The 18,909-nt window shown below is 36.8% G+C and overlaps 1 protein-coding gene across 6 annotated transcripts in view; it reads right to left on the bottom strand.

Annotated features, from left to right (window-relative positions):
• Positions 1-18,909, bottom strand: part of TENM2 (teneurin transmembrane protein 2) — a 619,020-nt gene that overhangs the window by 484,421 nt on the left and 115,690 nt on the right. For all 6 annotated transcript variants that reach the window (XM_075766468.1, XM_075766467.1, XM_075766466.1 and 3 more), the window contains exon 3: positions 3,474-3,749. In XM_075766468.1, the coding sequence (XP_075622583.1) occupies positions 3,474-3,749 (276 nt within the window). The remainder of the gene's footprint in view (positions 1-3,473; positions 3,750-18,909) is intronic.

The raw sequence follows: 18,909 nt of genomic DNA on the forward strand, positions 1-18,909 counted from the left end.
ATAACATAATTTTCAACTCAACTGAAAAAAACCCCAACAACCTACTTTGAGGGGGAAAAAAAAAAAAAGAAAAAAAAATAGCCCTGGAAGAGTACTTGTTTCAAGGTCACTATCAAAACATAATCAGCACCTAAGTTTTACTCTGGAGATAGGAATATTGTGGGCTTAGGAAAGAACACATGACAACTGATGACAAATGGTACTCTTGAAAAGTTTTCCATGGTGTTTTGGAACGAAAAGTTACAGGATTTAATAAAAGGAAAGAAAAAAAACAAAAACAAGACACCATTCATGAACTCTGGTATATCCTCTATATGCTGTATCTGTGGGTCCTCGCAAATAATTCTCTCTACAAAGCTGGCACATGACATCAAATGTGAGCTATATTTCTAGTTGACTTTTTTACATTTGTACGTATCACAAAAAGATTCATTTACTTAAATCTCACAACTCAATACATCATGCTGAATAACAATTTGGTGACACATTTGCTATTCGCGTTGCCATATCTAAAGAAGAGATGGCCAGATCGAGACAGTAGTAAAAGCTGCGAGACATGATAAGAATTTAGAGTCTAATCAGATTTGTGAAAATAAAAGTGTTGCTTTTTAAACTGGATCATCAATAAAGTGTTTTGTTAGGAAGAATCTTAGTATACTAAGTAAAACATTGAATTTAAATGAGTTTCCATTATTTCAATTTCTCTATAAGTATTTCAAACCTGCTAATATTTCAAGGTTCACAGAATTCTAATTTATGATAAAATTAAATCATACTAAATCTAGAAGTGCAGAAAATGGTCATAAGCTTTGTGAATGGATTGGAATGGGAACAAAATCATATTGTTAGAGCAATTTTTAGAAATTAAGCCTCCTCCATGCTACTTAGAGATGTACTAAAAATGACAAAATACATTTAATATCACAAGAAAAGTGAGAGGTACGGTTTGTTGTGATTTTTGGTTTATTGTTTAAATGCAATGATATAAATTGTGATAGCATCTCAGTATTAAAAAGATAATCATCTTTTGGAGGTGAACTACTGTTTTGTAACACAACAGCTGAACTGTATCAGGGAAATGCTTCAATGGTACTTTAAATAAATACAGTGTTCTATGCATCATGAGTTCCCTCTAATATTGCTAGGCATAAATGGATAAAAGCTCATACCAAGACATGTCTTGTTTTATGCTAGTATCCTGCAAATCTGCAACCGTATCAGAGAGTGAATTTCTCTTGAAGTATAGATTCTTGTTACTTCCTCTTCAGGACGAATACCTAGCAGGTTATTGATCTGCTTCTGAAGGACATAGTGTTTATTATGTAGGAAACCACCGCTGGGCACAAGCGTGAGAAATTAATGATGGTTTTGTAAGTGTCCACACTGTGGTGCTGAACCAGTGGGGCAACTGTCAATCTATATGATAATGCATCCCCAAACTTCATAAAATCAGTGATGTGAAGAAGCATTGATTTTTGAGCTAACCAGGATTTGTGAGAGAGTAAGACTAAAAAGTTTACTGAAGTTAACACCTCTGTGTATATAATAGTTGCTTCACACTTGCATTGTTTGGGTTTTTTCTTAAACAACCAAACACACAGAAACCTTTATCACAACAACTTTTCCAAGTAAAAATGAATTCCACATACTGGTTTGTTTCTTGAGGGCTGGTTGATCACGTCCTTCCTTCTCTTATTAACATCATTGTTAGAAAAATTGCCTATTCAAAACCGATTCACTGTACTGTATTTCCAATAACTTAATGATTCACTTATTATAAGGAGGAAAATGAAATGCAAGCAAACAGACGCATTCTGTTATCAATGTCTGCGACGGTATGTATAAAAGTAGGGCCTGTGATTAAATTTTCTCAGACAAAAGGTGTGGCACAGTGCTTCCACTGAAAGGGAGACAAACACCTTCAGAGAAGTGAATTCATGCTACAGAAATGAATCCCAATCTTTCCATAATGCCAGAATTTCATTAGTCAAGTTTTTAATTTTAAATTATGCACAGTAACCTAATCAAAACTATACTAAAGTCAATGGAAGTTGTCGTATTTTCTGTGAATGGTATTATTGGGGGAAAAAAAAGAAAAGGAAAAATCAATTAATCAGTCACTGATTCTTTTTAAAATGCTGACTTCCTTGTATGCACTATTAGTTTCCTCTTTGGTTTTGATGAAGAAATTTATCCTGCTATGACTATGAAGAGGAAATATTACTTCAAGATGCAATTTAAATCAACAAAAAAAGAGTGCTGTTACAAACAAAAATCAATTGCACTTTTCTGAACTTTTTTCTATCAATATAAAAACTGTAATGCAGTTTTGCCTTGTTTGCTTTGACAAGCAGTTGCTTGTGTTTCTGGTGCCTGGCACAGTGGCTTTGCTGAAACTGAGACAACTGTCAGCAAGCGTGGGGAGGAGCCAAAAATAAACAACTGAAAAAAATCCTCCTGAGAGGCACCCAACGCGTAACAAATTAAATTTTATCACAAGTAATATGTGTAGCAGAGAGCTGGTTTCATTACCTGGTACCAGCTGCCCAACTAGTTGCTCTGAGGGTATAATGTTAGGGAGATTCCTCTTCACCTTCTCAGAATGGCAAGCATCAAACCCTTTAGCTCAGATTTCAACTAAGCTGAGTTTGCACCTTCATCACCCTACAGGATGGAGGGGAAATTCCTGCAAATCCATTTTTACTATTTTTCCTTTTTAGTTTAATTTAAAAATATGTGAGCACAGAAAATTCCCCAGGTAAAAATTTGTAGCTGATATGTATGAACAACATGAGTCCAGGTTATATGCATTTGAAAGGACAGCTGGGTTAATGAAGTTTACTCTGAGAATCAACTGATGTCTAGGTGTTTTGTCCCGAATGACTGTCTAAAGTCTCATTTCTATGAACTTAATAAACTATATTAACCAGAAGTGCTTTGCCTCAGTTTGGTGCACAGGTCTGCTTTCTGAAAGCCCCCTGATACTTACCAATAAGCAAACAGCAAATTATTATTTATTTTTTTTACAATTTCAAAAACATGAAAACACACACAAGATTAAATCTGATTGTTAGAAATTAGCACTATTGTTACATCTTCTAGCATATTGTAAATTATTAATATTACGTCAAGCTATGTATAAAAATCACATATGAGAAACTATTTCTCTTAAGAAATTTCTTTCTACTTCTCATCATTCAGTTTAATGCAATGTACCCTGAGCACAAGCTTCTGCGAAAGATTATTGCATAGAAAGTAAATTGTAAGATAAAACACAATATAAATTACATAATATACATACAATAGAGTTTCCTGATATTGATGTTAAAAACCCCCAAACACTAAAAAGCAGCTTTAGTCAAACTGAGAAAGAAAAGCAAAAAATTCACCTTTCAAAGAATACTCATGTATTTTTAAATATGATCACGTTCTCATACATGTGCATTAAGAATATACTGAACAAAAAGGCCTACCATTTTCCTCATCTGACTTATTTTCATTGTCGGAGTCGGTAAGCGTGAGCGCTGAGTTTTCACGACTTGACAGACCGGAACTTCGCCTGGATTTGATCCCTCTTCCCCACAGCCTGATGGCATGCTCCGGAGACATTCCTCCCTCCGTGTCTGAGTCAGCATCAGAGCCGGTGCTCAAGGAATAGCCTTGATGGAGTATTCCTATGTCTGAGCAGTAGCCACTTCGATGGGGAGAAGGCTCACAGATTCCTAGTTCTGCCAGGGTGAAGTTTGTTCCTAGAAGGGCAATTAATAAAAAAATAATTAAAAATTAACAGCTAGGGGATTTAATTTAAGTTTGAAAATAACAGACCTATTTCATTTCTCTTAACTGCTGTATGCCAAGCCTTTGTAACAAATTACACACATAGCTCCCTGGTGCATAGTTCTAGCGAGATTTAACTAAACCATACCAAATATAGTTAAAACGGATGAAATACACAAAACAAAGGTAGGAAAAGTCTCTAAATTTTAGGTTACTGGTCCTCCCCTAAATAATTAATCATTTAGGTATGTGATTAACATAAAGCTCATGACAAGTGCTAAGGGCATGACCTGCTTTATTATGTATCTAACTTTTATTTGTTGGACCAGAGCATGAGCTTGGAAGTTGAGCATTTGGTTACTCAAAAAGAGGAATTTTTTTGTTATGAAGCTAATTTTGTCATACACGAGTCTTCCACAGAGATAGCATTTTTCATTCTAATTTTCATATAGTTTCCTATTTCATAGAAAATAAACACTTATTTGGGAAAACGTAGTTTACAGATCAGGATCACCTGAAAGAATGCAAATCTATCAGCGATGTTGTCACCAGTTTTGCACTTTTACATTTGGTGAGGTTGGTAGTTTGATACCTGCTATGGAAATCAAGACAGATCTCATAATCATCATAATTGTTTTCTACCTTTTTTCACCGTACTCAAGAACAAAGTGTGCATCGACACCAAAATCAGGAAGTTACTGGTTTGAAAGGCAAAACTTTCAGGAACAATGTCAAAACATGTGACCTTTAGTAGTTAATAACGACTCAGTGGACAAAGTCTCATACATTGTTAAAGCACACGGAGTTCCCCAGGGTTCTCAGAAAGTATAGACTTGCTGGCTGATTTCTGCTTATGTATTTGTTTCCTACAGTAATGAACAGGATGGTAAAAAAATATCGGAAAATATTCATTGGTCTCTAAGGCTTTCAAAGCTTTTGAAAAGCAAAGTGATTTTAGCTTTGTTACACTGGGCTAGAAATGAAGAACAAAGACAGACTGAAGTCACTGGCAGTATAACTGCCAATTATTTAATTAATTTCTGAATTTGCCGGGAAACTAGATCTGCAGTCTGTGTTTCTAAAATGGTAGTTTTATTTTGTCCAAAAGCAATTTATATTTTCTCCTCTTTATATATTTATCAGAATGAAGCTATACAGTGGAAGTTCATATACTAAACAAAAAAACTTGCTTAAGTGTCTTCTATTACTAAAGATGTTATCAGGATTATTTTTTTTCCCCCTAAAATATTACAGTTTTTCACAGATTACCCAGGAAAGATCATCCAGTATTAATTCTATCTGTTTCATCTATCTGTATCAGCCCTCTCCAGTCCCACACCTAGCAGTTAAAGTCTTTTTTGGATCTGGGATGTATGCACACATCTACAGAAAGTAAACTGGGCCCTGCTTAACATATATTCCTAGAGCTCATCAATTAAATGGTGACTGATTTCTTCTGGAAGACTGAGCTAGGTCTTCATCTAGCAACAGCTAGGCAGCAGCACTGAGCACGGCGAGAGAGACGAGACATGCTCTCTTTCACCCCAAGGTTAACCAGTAAACAGGCCAGCAGCAAGAGAGTGGCCAACATCGTCAGGTAAAGGAGTATCGCTGACTGGATGCTTCTAAAGAGATGAAGCATTTAGAGGCAATGTTTAAAAAGACTATAAAAAGGCTGACATTAAAAAAAGTCAGCTCTCCTTCATCAACACCAAATTAACCCAAACCCTCCTAGTTAGGACTATATTTTAATGTGCCTTTCAATATTTATTCTAGCAATCAGAAATTTTGTGCTTTAGTCAAAGGCAATGAACTGAACAGTCCTAAAAATGAGCTTCTCAAGTGCACTTCAGTCTAGAGATTTTTTGCCTTTTTTTTAAATGAGAGCTCTAGCATGGCACTTAAATGAAACAAAGTTACTTTTAAAGAAAATGTAAATTTTAATCATGTGCAATTTCAGTAGAAGACATTTAACAAAAATAGCTCGATTGATTAGAGTTTTGTTTTAGCCATATTAGCAAACTAACCTTAGACACATAAAATGTCAAAATGAACCTAAAATATAAAATGAATTTTAAAATAAAGTGAGTGAACAGCAGCCTACAAGCCCCACACTTTCTGACCTACACAGGTACAGTGCATGTTGACATTAGTTACATGTTAAAATCACCAAACTCATCATGAAAGTGACGTTTTTAAGTTTTCTTGTTTGCTGGTGGCATAAATGTCTACAAATACACACCAATTATGAATGTATTAGCTTAATTAAGCTGTTTTACATACACGGTAAAACATTTTAATGATATTCTGTGGATTTTAACAGCCATTACAAGCCCAGATGATTTGACTCTGATTAGCATCCTGTATTGACGTCAAAATCTGACTATAACATCTGATGCAAAGAGCAATCTTCAGAGAAATTCTTACTTCATTTTTCTGAGGAAAATGGTAAAGGCACTGAAAGTGGAAGGAAAATATAGTATCCACAGAATGCATTCATCCATTTGAGTTTTGTTATCTGGGAACTTGGCATCTTCCAGAAACATGGAAAAAAAAGATTTGAAAACTGACCAAATTTAACAAAAATTGAGAAGTGGATCAGATCAACTCAAGAACACAAATGGAATCAGCCTCTGAGCCTCTGGGAAAGGATTTTCAATACTGCTTTTCAGAAATCCCCTTACAGTCTTGCAACAGAAAAACTCAAGCATCCTGATGATAGACATAAAATATTCTAGAGATTTCCCTCTTGAGCAAAAACATTTGTTTTTCTCTGGTAGACTCTAAATTAGCGTTATTTATTAATTTTCAGTGTTTGCTCTTGCAAAATATTATTTGAGATTGTTCTGTAAGAGAGCATACAACAGCAGAGTAACTGGTCCTTGGATACCCAAGGATAATAGCATAAGAACATATTTTGGAGATGTTTTTCACATCTGTATACACACATATGTGAAAGCATTTTTCATACATATATATCTAAATATATAAAAATGTATCTACATATACTATACTTCCTGATATCTTCATAGCCCTTAATTTACTGTAAAATCTGAGGAAAAGGGGATAGAAACATTATAGTTATGTTCTCTAGACCTCTTCTTGATCTATATCTTATTCTCCTACATGCCTTGTTTCCCTAAAATGAAACGGTCCACATCTCTTGAATACCATATGAACTGCTTTCACTACTACAATATTCTCTTATTTGCTCAGCCAGTACTGTGCATTAAGGTATTAATGGCATTAGTAGACCACCCTTGTAAACTCATATAGAGGATAAATATGGTTCTGGATGCACAGAAATCATTTATCCAATAATTCATAGCCAAAAGAACCCTACTATTACCATAGTCTCACGAACAATGAGAAAATACCTAACTTATTTGATATCCACTCATACTGGAAGAATACTCTGCACGGGATCCCAACGACAGAAAGGTCACCAAGAACAACGCAGCCTTCCTCGCCCCCACTGCCAGAAACTACAGCACCTATGAGCTGGAGCAAGGAAACACGGACACAGACTGGCCTGGGGTTAAGACTTAGTGTCTCCTTCAAGAAGTATCTTCCTTACAGCTTTTTAAGTGATTAGAGCAAGCAAATGAAGACCTCCTAGAAGAAAAGCAAAGGAGGGCAGCAGTACCTGTTGCTTGCCATACCCTGGGAATTCAAATCGTACCGCTCTGTCTTCACAGAGAGAAGTCGGGTCCATGAGCTAAAATGTGCTTCTCACACTAGTGGTCAAGGCAGATGGATGGCTTCTTACAGTGTTACACAGCATACTCTACCTCCAGGGCTCTCTAGGAGTTGAGAGTAACTGCATTTTACTGAAACTTCACTTGCAAAGTAGGACTGAAATGTGCAGGCAGAATCCATTCTTGCACATTCAAAACTTAAGGGTGTTTTCTTTCAGGTTCTTGTGGCATCTACTACATCACTGGTGACACTAAGTGAAAAGAGATAAATAACCTCTTTCTCTCAAAGAACACAACACACACACACACAAAAGAGTCACAAGGTTTTTTACTTTTTCATATGCAACAGAGCTCACTAGCCTCCATCCCTAGTCCCTTCATCCCCACCTGCAGAAATCAGTAGACCATTTTCATTAAAGAAAAGCAGTTAATACCAGCTGCTCCCTTAAGTTGTATGTAATCTCTCATACAAAAATAGACTAGTAGCATACTAGCTTAGAAGTGTAATATAAAGTTATGTACTGGATCATCACTGCCCATCATCTACATGCTGTGATTAGTCTCTCAATAGAGTAGAAGAGATGTTTTCCTTTTAATTAATACATTACTACTTCTATCTTTTGAGCATATTTCATTTTACAGAAACTTAATACTTAAGTCATTTAGTATATAAATGCTTACTAAAAGTGTGTTTAATTCAATGATGTACAACTCTACTCATTATCTCAGCTAAGACTAGAAAGCATCACTGTATAAGCAAAGGTTATTTTCACCTAACCTCTAGGCAGAGGTCTCAACTGGGTAATTACAAATTGCAGGAACTGCCCTTCTGAAGATTAATCTAATCCAGCTGTGATCACCACAAGATGCCTCAGACAAAGATATCTGAAACCAGTAATGCACAGATATGATAAATTTGCCTTCAACACGAGACCAACAGTTCAAAACAGGGCTAAGTCTAAAATCAAAAGGGTAAATATCACTTACATTCTTTGCTACTATAATCAGCTACAAGAAGTAAGGATAATAAGAATACATTTATTAAAGACACTCCATCCTTTCTCAAATTTTTGCTATGTTCATAGCTATAATGATTTTTGCTAGCATGAGTACCACAATTTAGCTCCAATCTGTGGTATATGAAGAGGTCACTGTTTTTAACAAACTCTGATGCACACTTAATTTTTCTCAATTGTTTACGCATTCATTCATTATAATGACAGGGAGAACAGATGATTACAATCTCATTTTTTTATCCACTTGTCATACAGATTTTTAACATTTACCCTTTTTACTCATCTTCCTTATCCAATAAATAACTGTAATCATTTTAATCCTTCTTTGTATTTCACCTATTTCAATACTATTGTTTTCCCATGGTTAAAGATCCTGTTCTACAAAATGTTTTACTTAATTTTGTTTGTAATTCTACACTACCAGATACTCCAGACTCCAAACCTAAGCTGAGGGATACAGTACTGTCTTCCTCTATTTTTGAAGCTTTTTTTAATATTTTATATATTTTTTTTTTAAAAATTGTATTACTGTAAGTCCTTTCTTTTATACACATCCGCCTCCTCCCCTCCCTCCTTGATACATCATTATAAAATATTCTGCATCTTTATGGTGGTTTAAATATACTTAAATCAGAAGTATCTTTTCCATGCAACCTACAGGAGTTTTAACCACATAATCACAATGACTAGCCTCTGTGGCAAATTTAATATCAGCACGAAACATGCCTGGAAAATTCTCTCTCTTAACATCATTGATATTATAATGACTGCAATATTCCATCTCTAAAGAAAGCACAAACTGAAAACGAAAAGCACAAGGCCAAGGTAAGCTCTTCTTTCACTGTGATCCCTCCAAGTAGAGGGAACAGCCCACGGTTCGGGAGGCCAGGTAAGAAAGAGGCCACACTAGCCACAAGACTCATCAACCTACAGCAGGTTTATGGGCTCGCTTTCCCTCCCCTTTATAAGACTCACAAACGTTATAACATAAACTGAACTGTTTACCTGAATTCTCCATCCTTTTTTCCCTAGTAATAGTCCTTTGGTAGCATGGAGAAGGCGCAGTGTAAGCTTCTGTGAACAAACTCTCCACTGATCAAACACTAAAAATACTAGAGAACAGATTCCTTAGAAATTAGAAAACAACAACAATGAACAAGTTATACCTTGTTCTAGGTTTTAAAATCTATAGCTGGGGGTTAACAATAGCAGGGCTTCCTACATGTGTCCGTTACTGCCTACTAAGAAGATTTGCAGATGACATTTTCATTTAAGATTATTAAATTCCAGGTATTACTAGTCAGGAAAGCTAAACATTTTGTAACTAAGCAAATATGAACTTTAACCACTTAATGATGATACATCTTACTTTCATAGAGCACATTTGTGACAAAGGCATCAGGAGATGCTTTACAGATGTTACTGAGAAGTACGAGAATACCACAGATGTCTTGATGCCCATCGCCGACGTGCTGTGACCCAGCCTGCCTGTGCATACTAACACAGTATGGAGACAATAATTTTTAAAAATCAACAGAAACACAATGGTTTTCTTAAAAGTGAAACTCTGGCAGCCTGGGTCGCTTCTGCAGCAAACGGCAATCCATATACGCATTATAACACGTGGTTTGAATTTCAAATATATTTTCTAGCTTCTCTCATCAATGACAGCAAAATCCTTTAATTGTCTTTTTTATAATCCTCTTTCTGCCTTGCTTCTTTCTGACTTGGAGATCCCCAAGCCTAATACCAGGATACAGATGTTTCTCTTTCTGACAATAAGTCTGTTGATGGTATTAATACAGTAGATTCATATCCACTTAAAAAATTATGAGGTTTATAAAACCAGGCATCTAATGAGATTTCACTCTAGCTCACAATATTATATAATCTTCAGTTCTGTGATCATATTCTATTTTTTCAGTAAAATTTTCTCCTTCAGTGAACTGACTGTGGAGCTACTCTCTTTTTTTAAACCTTTCTCATTCAGTCTTTATATACCAAATAGAGAACACAGCATTTTTAAATACTTCATACACATTTTCTACAGTTCTGGTGAATGTAGTCTCTGAGAACATCTCAAACACTATTTATCTTCACCTCCTTGTGAGGTGAGCTTTTATCATCCCCATTTTATAGCATTTAAACTAAGGAAAAGGAGAACAGAACAGCCTCTTTCCAGAGCACACATTAATTTTGGCAGAACAAGTACTATCTAAAAATTACATTTCTGGCATCACCTTATGGTGATGAACTTCTTTCTAATGATATGCTGGTTTAGGGCAAAGTATGCATTTATCGTTTTTTCCTCGTATGCCGATGTTGATTAAGGACAAAATCAGATTTGGGAGGACAAGAGGATGGAGCTAGGTGGCAAGCATGATAATTATTTATTATCTAGCCAACACAGCCCAGGTTAAAATGTAATTCTTCAGGCTAACGTTTTGCTTTCTCAGGTAATCCTTCATTTATTGTAAGCTTTCCAACTTTTCCAAGCACTGAGGAATGGTAAAAGAACAGCTTCATTTATTACAAAGGGATGTGTTATTCCTACAGATCTGCCCATTCTGAAACCTGAAGGAGACAGGAAAAAAAGCATGCAGTTCTGTAAGCAATTGCTCTGCTCTCCTCTGCTGCTTCGCCCTTCTGTGTTCTGCCTAGGCACACTTCTCCTCCTCCTCGCTGATTAAGCGCCAGCAGAAAGCAAATTCAGGGCTGAGCCTCCCCTATTATTCCCGTGCCGGTGCTCGGCAGTAGCGTGGGAAGAGCAGCAATGGGGAAAGTCCTGCTCAGACCTGGCGCCGGAGGCCAGCAGCAGCTCCTCGGCACATGTGCAAGCTCTCATCGGTTCTGCAGTCAAACTCCAGTAACTCTATCATATTTCAGCAGAGATGCATAGACATGATAGCAGGGCAAGATTTTCCAAACGGAATCTCTGATTCAAAGGATGGAGATACTTCAGGTTAATCAACACAATGGTCACGTGATGTTTTCACTGCAGGCAAAAGAATGCATTTTCTCTAGCATCATTCTCAGAAAGATCCCCCCCGCCCAGTCTCCAAACAAATCAACCCAAAGTAGACCGAATTAATAGAAAATTTCAACCTAAATAGTTCAATCTAGCAAAGTTTTGAGGTGTTATTATAAGAAATGTGTGTCAACTCAAGTATACATGACACATTAACATGCAAATAAGACCTTCCTTTCTCAAAACAACTTTAGGCCTTCCATGTATCTACTTATCTCTAATGAAATGTATCATCTATCATTTAGAAGGCAATGATTATTTTGTGAACAAAATCAAATGAAAAATCCACCAGGTTTTGTGTGCTAAATATGCACAATGCATACGTGTATTTGCATAAGTATGTCCCATGTCAATGATGGCTTCCTGGGCAACCGCCAGCGGAAGGGAAAAAAATCTGCTCTGTTTAGGGCTACTTAGAGTCTAGCGAGACCACAAGTATGACCAGTAATCTAAAACAACTCTAATCCAATTTTCTGCACTTTTTGTTAAAGTGACAATAAAACATGAGAAATGTTTTTATATTTAAATCTAGAATAACACACTTTTTTCCTATGTGAATAAGGCTGGAAATGTTCCCGCAGATGTGATAATAGACATTTTAGCATTCTGAAATTAGTTGTACCACATTACTCACGCCAAAAGACATTCACTAAAGTACAAAGGTAACAACTGGGCTGTTGTGCAGCATTGGAGACTAGCAGAAACTAACTTCCACATATTAAAAAGAAAGACTGAAAGCCACCCACAAAAACTGTGACTGGGAAAAAATAGTACAAATTCTGTTCATCTGTAAAGCATAGACAACAACATTGTGTTAACACAACTGTCCAAATGATCTAATGTACCTCTGCAGTGACAAATAGTGCATTTTGGGGATAAAATCTGTACCAATTCACAGCCACGTACTATGATACACTCCAACAAGAATGTGGTTATCAATGACTGAAAATCAGTTCCTATTACTTTTTCTTTTACAAGCAGCAGAGAAAGAACAGAACATGAAGCTCTCTGGCAAGTAATAAGGTTCTTGCTGTAAACTTTCCAGCTCCAGTCCAAACACTATCAAAGTAACAGCTTTTTTTGGAGGGGGTTTGGGTTGGAGTTTCTTTGGATGGAATCTTATGAAAAGGCGTTAGAGTGCATATTTTCTATTCCCAGTCCAAAATGACTCAAACTGTGGAATAATTTTTTTATATGCCTGTTTCCTTTTTAGAGATCATGAATTTCTAAATAAAATTCACCACAAAAGCACCAAAAAGATTAAGAATATACTGCATTTGTGTACATAAAGTGCTAGCTACCATAAAAGATCACAGAAAGAATTATTTTCAAATTGCTTTTTCATGTTAAACAACCTGCTCAACACTTGATAATATTGCCTGTCACACTAGCACAGTATTTTCCTATGAAGGAATAACAACTACGGCTCCATGGAAAAAGCAAACCTGAAGGAGGAGTCAGTTTTAAAGACAGGGTAAGGAGAGAAAGAAATGCTATCCCAATAGAGAAGAGCTAGCATTTAGTACCTGCATTGACTATCCATGTTTGAAATGCACGGCTCAGCTCATTTGACACAAAGAAGTACAACAATTAGACCACAGTACCTGCATAATCTAAGATCTCAGTTTCCACCACTAAAAAAAAATCATACAGGTCATTTCTGCATTCTAGTCTAACTCACAACGATGCTGGTCTTCTGTTGTAAAAGCATATTATGTCAAAGAGGACAGTGAGTTTTCCTTGGTTTCCAGAAAAAAAACCCCTCAGTTGACCATAAACATATAGGCATGAGTACTTTTGGATAAAATCACTGTACAGCTACTAGATATATGAATCTGAGTTCAATTATTAAAAAGATTTCTATGAAAATCTGTAGAAAACTACCAGGGGATAAATCAGCTGGTGATAATTTGCTGAACTCATGAAAAGCCTTCTCTTATTTTTATACTGCTAAATCAAGACTTAAAGACAGTAAAAAATAAACCACTGTTCATGACTTGATAAATAAACTGTGCTCTCAAGAAACAGTAGAAGTCACAGGTAATAAGCTTTCATACTTTCATAACTGTTTAATTGGGAACTCTTGAAAAACCTGAATCAGCTGTCATCACAGACAAAACCTTAATTGTTTTCTTTTATACCTTGCTTCACAAGTTAGGAACATGGATACTCTATATTTTATGAAGGTCCCCAGGCACATATAAAGATTTCCTAGCACTAGCAGCTGTCAGCTGTTTAGTCACAAGGTGCTTCTTCACTGTAAACATCATGTCACCTAGAAATAATGGTCATGTAAATTGAATCCTGTACAGTAGAATAGAAGTCTAATCCACTATTCGATTCAGAACTTCCATGTTTATATTCTGAATTATGTTGCTCATAACAGGTTTTAGAAATGCCAGAGATGCCAGCCTTTAACTCTGCATTTCTAATCCTGCATGGAGGACAATCAGTAGACCAACATGAATGACTTGGAGGACTGAAAAAGAAATTCATCTAAAATGGAAAGAACTTCCCCAAAAATTCAAACAACTTAAATGCAGCAGCACCATACGAATCAAAAAGCATATTGAACAGATCCATATAAACTTTTTGTCAAACTTAAAGAATAATGAAATTAAAATCATTTGAGCCCTATAATTTTGAAGAAAAAGATATATATTATAATCAGGTATCAAGGAAAACAGATTAAGCTCTTTGAGACAGGATACCTACTAAGAAACAGACACAACCACATTTTCTTTTATTCATCATTGGTGTTCATTTTATGAAGAGATCAGGAAACATCTTTATTTATTTGATTGAATTATAAATTGCTTTCAGCTTTTAATTTTTAATCCTAGTAAAATAAGTAGTTATTTTCATAGCCAGTCAGTTGTGGTATTATAAATGGAACAGTTGGCACCAATTCAGATTACTATTGGTCCCGAACTTTGCTACAGCTGAAATACACACCCTTAATACAGGATTTCTTTTATCTACCAATGACTGTAATTTGTAGACTGCATATTCAATCGTGAACACAGAGACTGAGTGCAACCTGGCCTTTCTGGCGTGTACAATAGCTGCAATGCTATAGGCAACAGCGCAGCAGATCCATCAGTTCCATTGCTGGAACTGACTGGTCTTACTAGGCTTCTGCAGAACCATGGAAGGAAGAAATATGACCTCCTTCCATGCACGTCTCTTCCTTCCCTACAGCGGCATTTTCCACACATACAAAAGAAGCTGCTATTCTGATTCTCTTTTTTCCTAGTCACTGCATACCCAAGTGCGAGAGCTTCACTTTAGCCTGTTGTCCTTGGGCCGCTGTGCCGGCAGGCGCATGCTGTTCCCAACATTCTCTTCCTACCTCAGAAGCACAACTCTGCTTGCTTAATGCAATCTGTTTCTCTATTTTATCTAAATGTCTGCCTGTTCCAGTGATTTAGCATTTCAGTTCCAGTGTTTTAATTTAGATTACTCTTCCCTTCTTCTTCAATGAACAGAAGTGAAGATTTGTGGTATGTGCCAATAAATAATATATTTAGATAATATATAGATTATGTTTATTCTTTCTGCTGTTTGAAACCATGTTTTTATAAAACTCCATTTTAACAATAGGGCCAGTTGTCACCCTTCTGTTGTCCTTTCCCTTCCATTTTGGTCTAAGATTTGAAGAACTGCTGGCGCTGACTTAAATTGGGATAACAACAGAATGGAAATGCAAGTGTGCCATGCAGTAAGTTAAGCTCCAACCACCACTTCAGCACCGATCCTCTGAAGAGACAATATCAAGATACCTCAACTAAAACTATCATTTTGTCAAATCTTCTTTTATGTGTGAGAAAACATTGATTCTGACTTTTAAAAACTGATTTTAAAAAACTGATTTTCCCCCACTAGGTCAACTATTCTAACACAAGAACCAGGTGTAATAAAAAACATTGTACTGCCTAGCCCTTCTTTATTGCTTACTTCTGTGTTAAAAAATCTTCAGTCTAAACCCAAAATCTTAGTGAGGTGTTATTATTAGGAGATAACTCAGTAAATACTACAAAGAGAGCCAGACCAAAATTTTGCTCGCTTGAAAGAGAGTTACTGTGCAGGCTGTGTTATCTGACTATTTTTAACACACACGTCATCTCACTTTGTAAGTGCCTTTACTTGCTTCATAAGTGCCTTGCAGATCAGGTGAAATGATAAATTCACATCTCGCTGATAAAGGTCAAGTATACCTAGGTGTCATATGATGCTTTTTTAATTTTTTATTTTTTTTTTAACTTTGCAGACTCCAACTACAGAATTTTTTGGATTTAACAAGAGCGAGATTAGATTGGATTATTCATTAATCTTCACACTAGTTCACACCTTTTAACCTACCAACCATTTGCAAAGAAGCATTCCGGGCTATTCACTTTCTTCCTTTTTTGGCTATATGGGAGTCACAGGCAGCTTTCAATCTAAAATCAGGTTTGTTTTGAAAAGGAGTGTGGAGTAGGTAAGGACAGCACTGAATCCTAGGGATGGAAAAAGATCTCCTCCCTCCTGCTTACAGGATACCTTGCAGGACAGAGTTTGCCCATTCCGGTCCCAGACTTTTTCCATTATGTGAATACTGACAGAAATACTGTGGCTGTGTGGAACTGTTGTACATCTCTTGCCTGTGGCCTTTCAGTCACTGTCTATCTGAAAAAAAATGTTTTCTTAATTACCGGTGTGATAGAGCACATGAGCTAAGCTGGTCAGTAGCTTCAGATGGCTTAAGCTACCATGACAAGCTCTGGATACTTCACAGATTTATCCATCACTTTCAGACTGACGAACCTCTGATTCAGCTAAGCATATTAAAACTTGCCAGCATATCTATTTAAATTTCAGATTTGTGGTTCTCAAAGGCATTTGGTTGCTCTATTTTCTTCTTTGTCATCTAATGACTTCAGAACAGGCATACATGTTGGAAAACTACCCTTGATTTAAGTTTTCCTACAACTTACTTTTGTCATGGAAACTGAATACAGCATATGATTTATAGCTTCTTTTTTTAATATATACTTTGGGTTTTTTAAAACTGGGAATTTGGGAAACAATGTACATGGATATACAATTAAGGAGAAAGCCATTTCACTCTTCAACTGGAAAGACAAAAGAAAGAACCCTCAATTCAAAATAGTGAGCAACCCAAAAGTTTCCAGGGACTTCAGATCCGGAAAGTCAAAAGAGAAATCTATAGCTAGATAATCAGAAATATACAGCACTGATCAACTGTGGTCCTCTAGGTCATTTTAGGGATAACTTTAACAAGTCCAAAATGGGGGACTCACAAGCCAAGACATTCAAAGTCAACTATGTTCTCTGTAGAGGAGAAAGATTTTTATTTTTTTTTAAAGCAGAAATGATCTGCACAAAATCATAAAATGGTATGAAAGATGGCCTGGTAAAAGTCAAGCACCACACTAATCATATTCCTGTTGATTCTTTTTAAAATTACTAATATCTAAGAATATGTTTGAAAACAAGCTTTAAAGAGAAGTTGCTTTTAAAACTAAACACAGGATAACATGCATGGACGCCACGTACCGCACATCCTCAGGAACTACCCACCCAAGTAAATATTGTGCATTGACAAGATAGATACCAGGATTTTCCAGTGTGGTTTTGTGGACTGCGGGTGGACTTTATGTCCTCCATCTCACAGGACTGGCTTGACCAGTTACATTTAGCCAGAATTACTAACACCTGACTTCAGAGGGCCGGTAGCAGAAAATTTGTGAACAAGGAACTGAAACAATGGTCCTCAGGCACATGCTTTCTTCTAGCTAACCCACCAGAGCTGTACTAAAATGAGAAAAACCTTCTCATTTTGTTTCCACTTTACCTAAAATTTTGGCTTTTTATCTTTGACCTATTTAACAATACTTGCCTCTTCAGAGCTCCACTGCAGGCACAGCACCCAGCAGATGAGTAATACTGCTGAAAATCTGTTACCATTGCAGGCTAATGCCACTGCTATTCTTTTATCAGCTTTTAACACTTCTGTTATCAGCAAATTGCCCTTTTTGGAGGGGGAAAAAGAACCCTACAGAAGTCTGCTTTTATGAATGCCTCGAGCCTTCAAAATTAACAGTGAGAATTTTGTGGTCACTGTATACTCCTGTCTTAAGAGCAGACGTGGCACTGTATAGTTTTGGTATTAAGTACTGTCAAGCTTCCTTTCAAGCAAAGAACTATTTATCTACTTAACACAGAACATAGCCAACTTTTGTAACTTTCATATATTACATTTATTTCAAAATGCTTGGCATTATTAATCCTTTTTATATTGTTAATATAAAGATTCTGCTTCAAAACCTCAAAAACCCAGAAAGTTTATTTTTTTCTCTCTTTTTTGCATTGCATGCACTGATGAACTAGCCTGCTCAGCAAGCATTTAACAGATTAGACACTTGAACATGGTTTCAGGCAATGCTCTCTCATGTTTCTGCGTATTGCCTGATAAACACTTCAAAGTAAACCGCTCATAAATATGAAATGAAAAGGCGAGAAGTCGTTATGCACAGCTTTGAGATACAAATCTCTTTATTCCCCTCTGAAGTGGAGTTTGATTGACATAATGAGTCATAGATCCTGTCCAGGGACACACTGCCTTATCCCCTTTTCCTCAGGAGACAGGGAGTCTTTAAAGAAATCCACTTCAGAACTTTCTGATAGACAGCTACAGAAAAGTTGAACACTACACAAATTTATTATTTTGTATGAATACCTACTTTACCAACTATGACATATGTCAAAGATTGATTCCAAAGCCACAAACAGGCCCCAGCATCTAAACCTTCTAAAGGAGGCCAAAGCCAAGATGTCTATTTTATCTAGGTATCACTGAGACGGCAGCACAGGCCTTGGATCTGCAAACAAAGGAAGGGCCCTTTCTGAGCTGGGCACTGCGCCCTGCCGCTGCAGGGATCTGCATATCCACAGGGCCCCTTTGCAAATTTGGGGTTTAACAGCTCCATTCCCACCCATTCAGGAACAGTTATTCATAATAGAGCTTCATGAAGAAACAGGTGAGCCCTTTTGGCTTGGGGTAGTCCACTACCGAGCCTCACACGTTCCCTTTGATGTTTGCGCGGGCAGCTCCCGGCTGCCAAACTGCCTCTCGCCCATTTGCGGCACAGACCCCTCTACTGCCTGGCTCTGCCTGCTAGGCACATCTCACCTTGGGGCGAGAGGAGGCCGGGGGATGCTATCACCCCGAGGAAGACCACGTTGCTACGACTCTCATTAGAAGGCATATTTATCAGGTACAGAGCCCCATAGTCATTTCCCATACTGCACAGGTCTATGCTGTGAAGGAGATTAAGACTTTCATGCAAGAAGGAGCAGTTAAAATCATCTAGCCTGAAAGAACTCT

Source organism: Balearica regulorum, chromosome 14 (genome assembly GCF_011004875.1).
Source record: "Balearica regulorum gibbericeps isolate bBalReg1 chromosome 14, bBalReg1.pri, whole genome shotgun sequence".
In the NCBI taxonomy this organism is placed as follows: Eukaryota; Metazoa; Chordata; class Aves; order Gruiformes; family Gruidae; genus Balearica; species Balearica regulorum.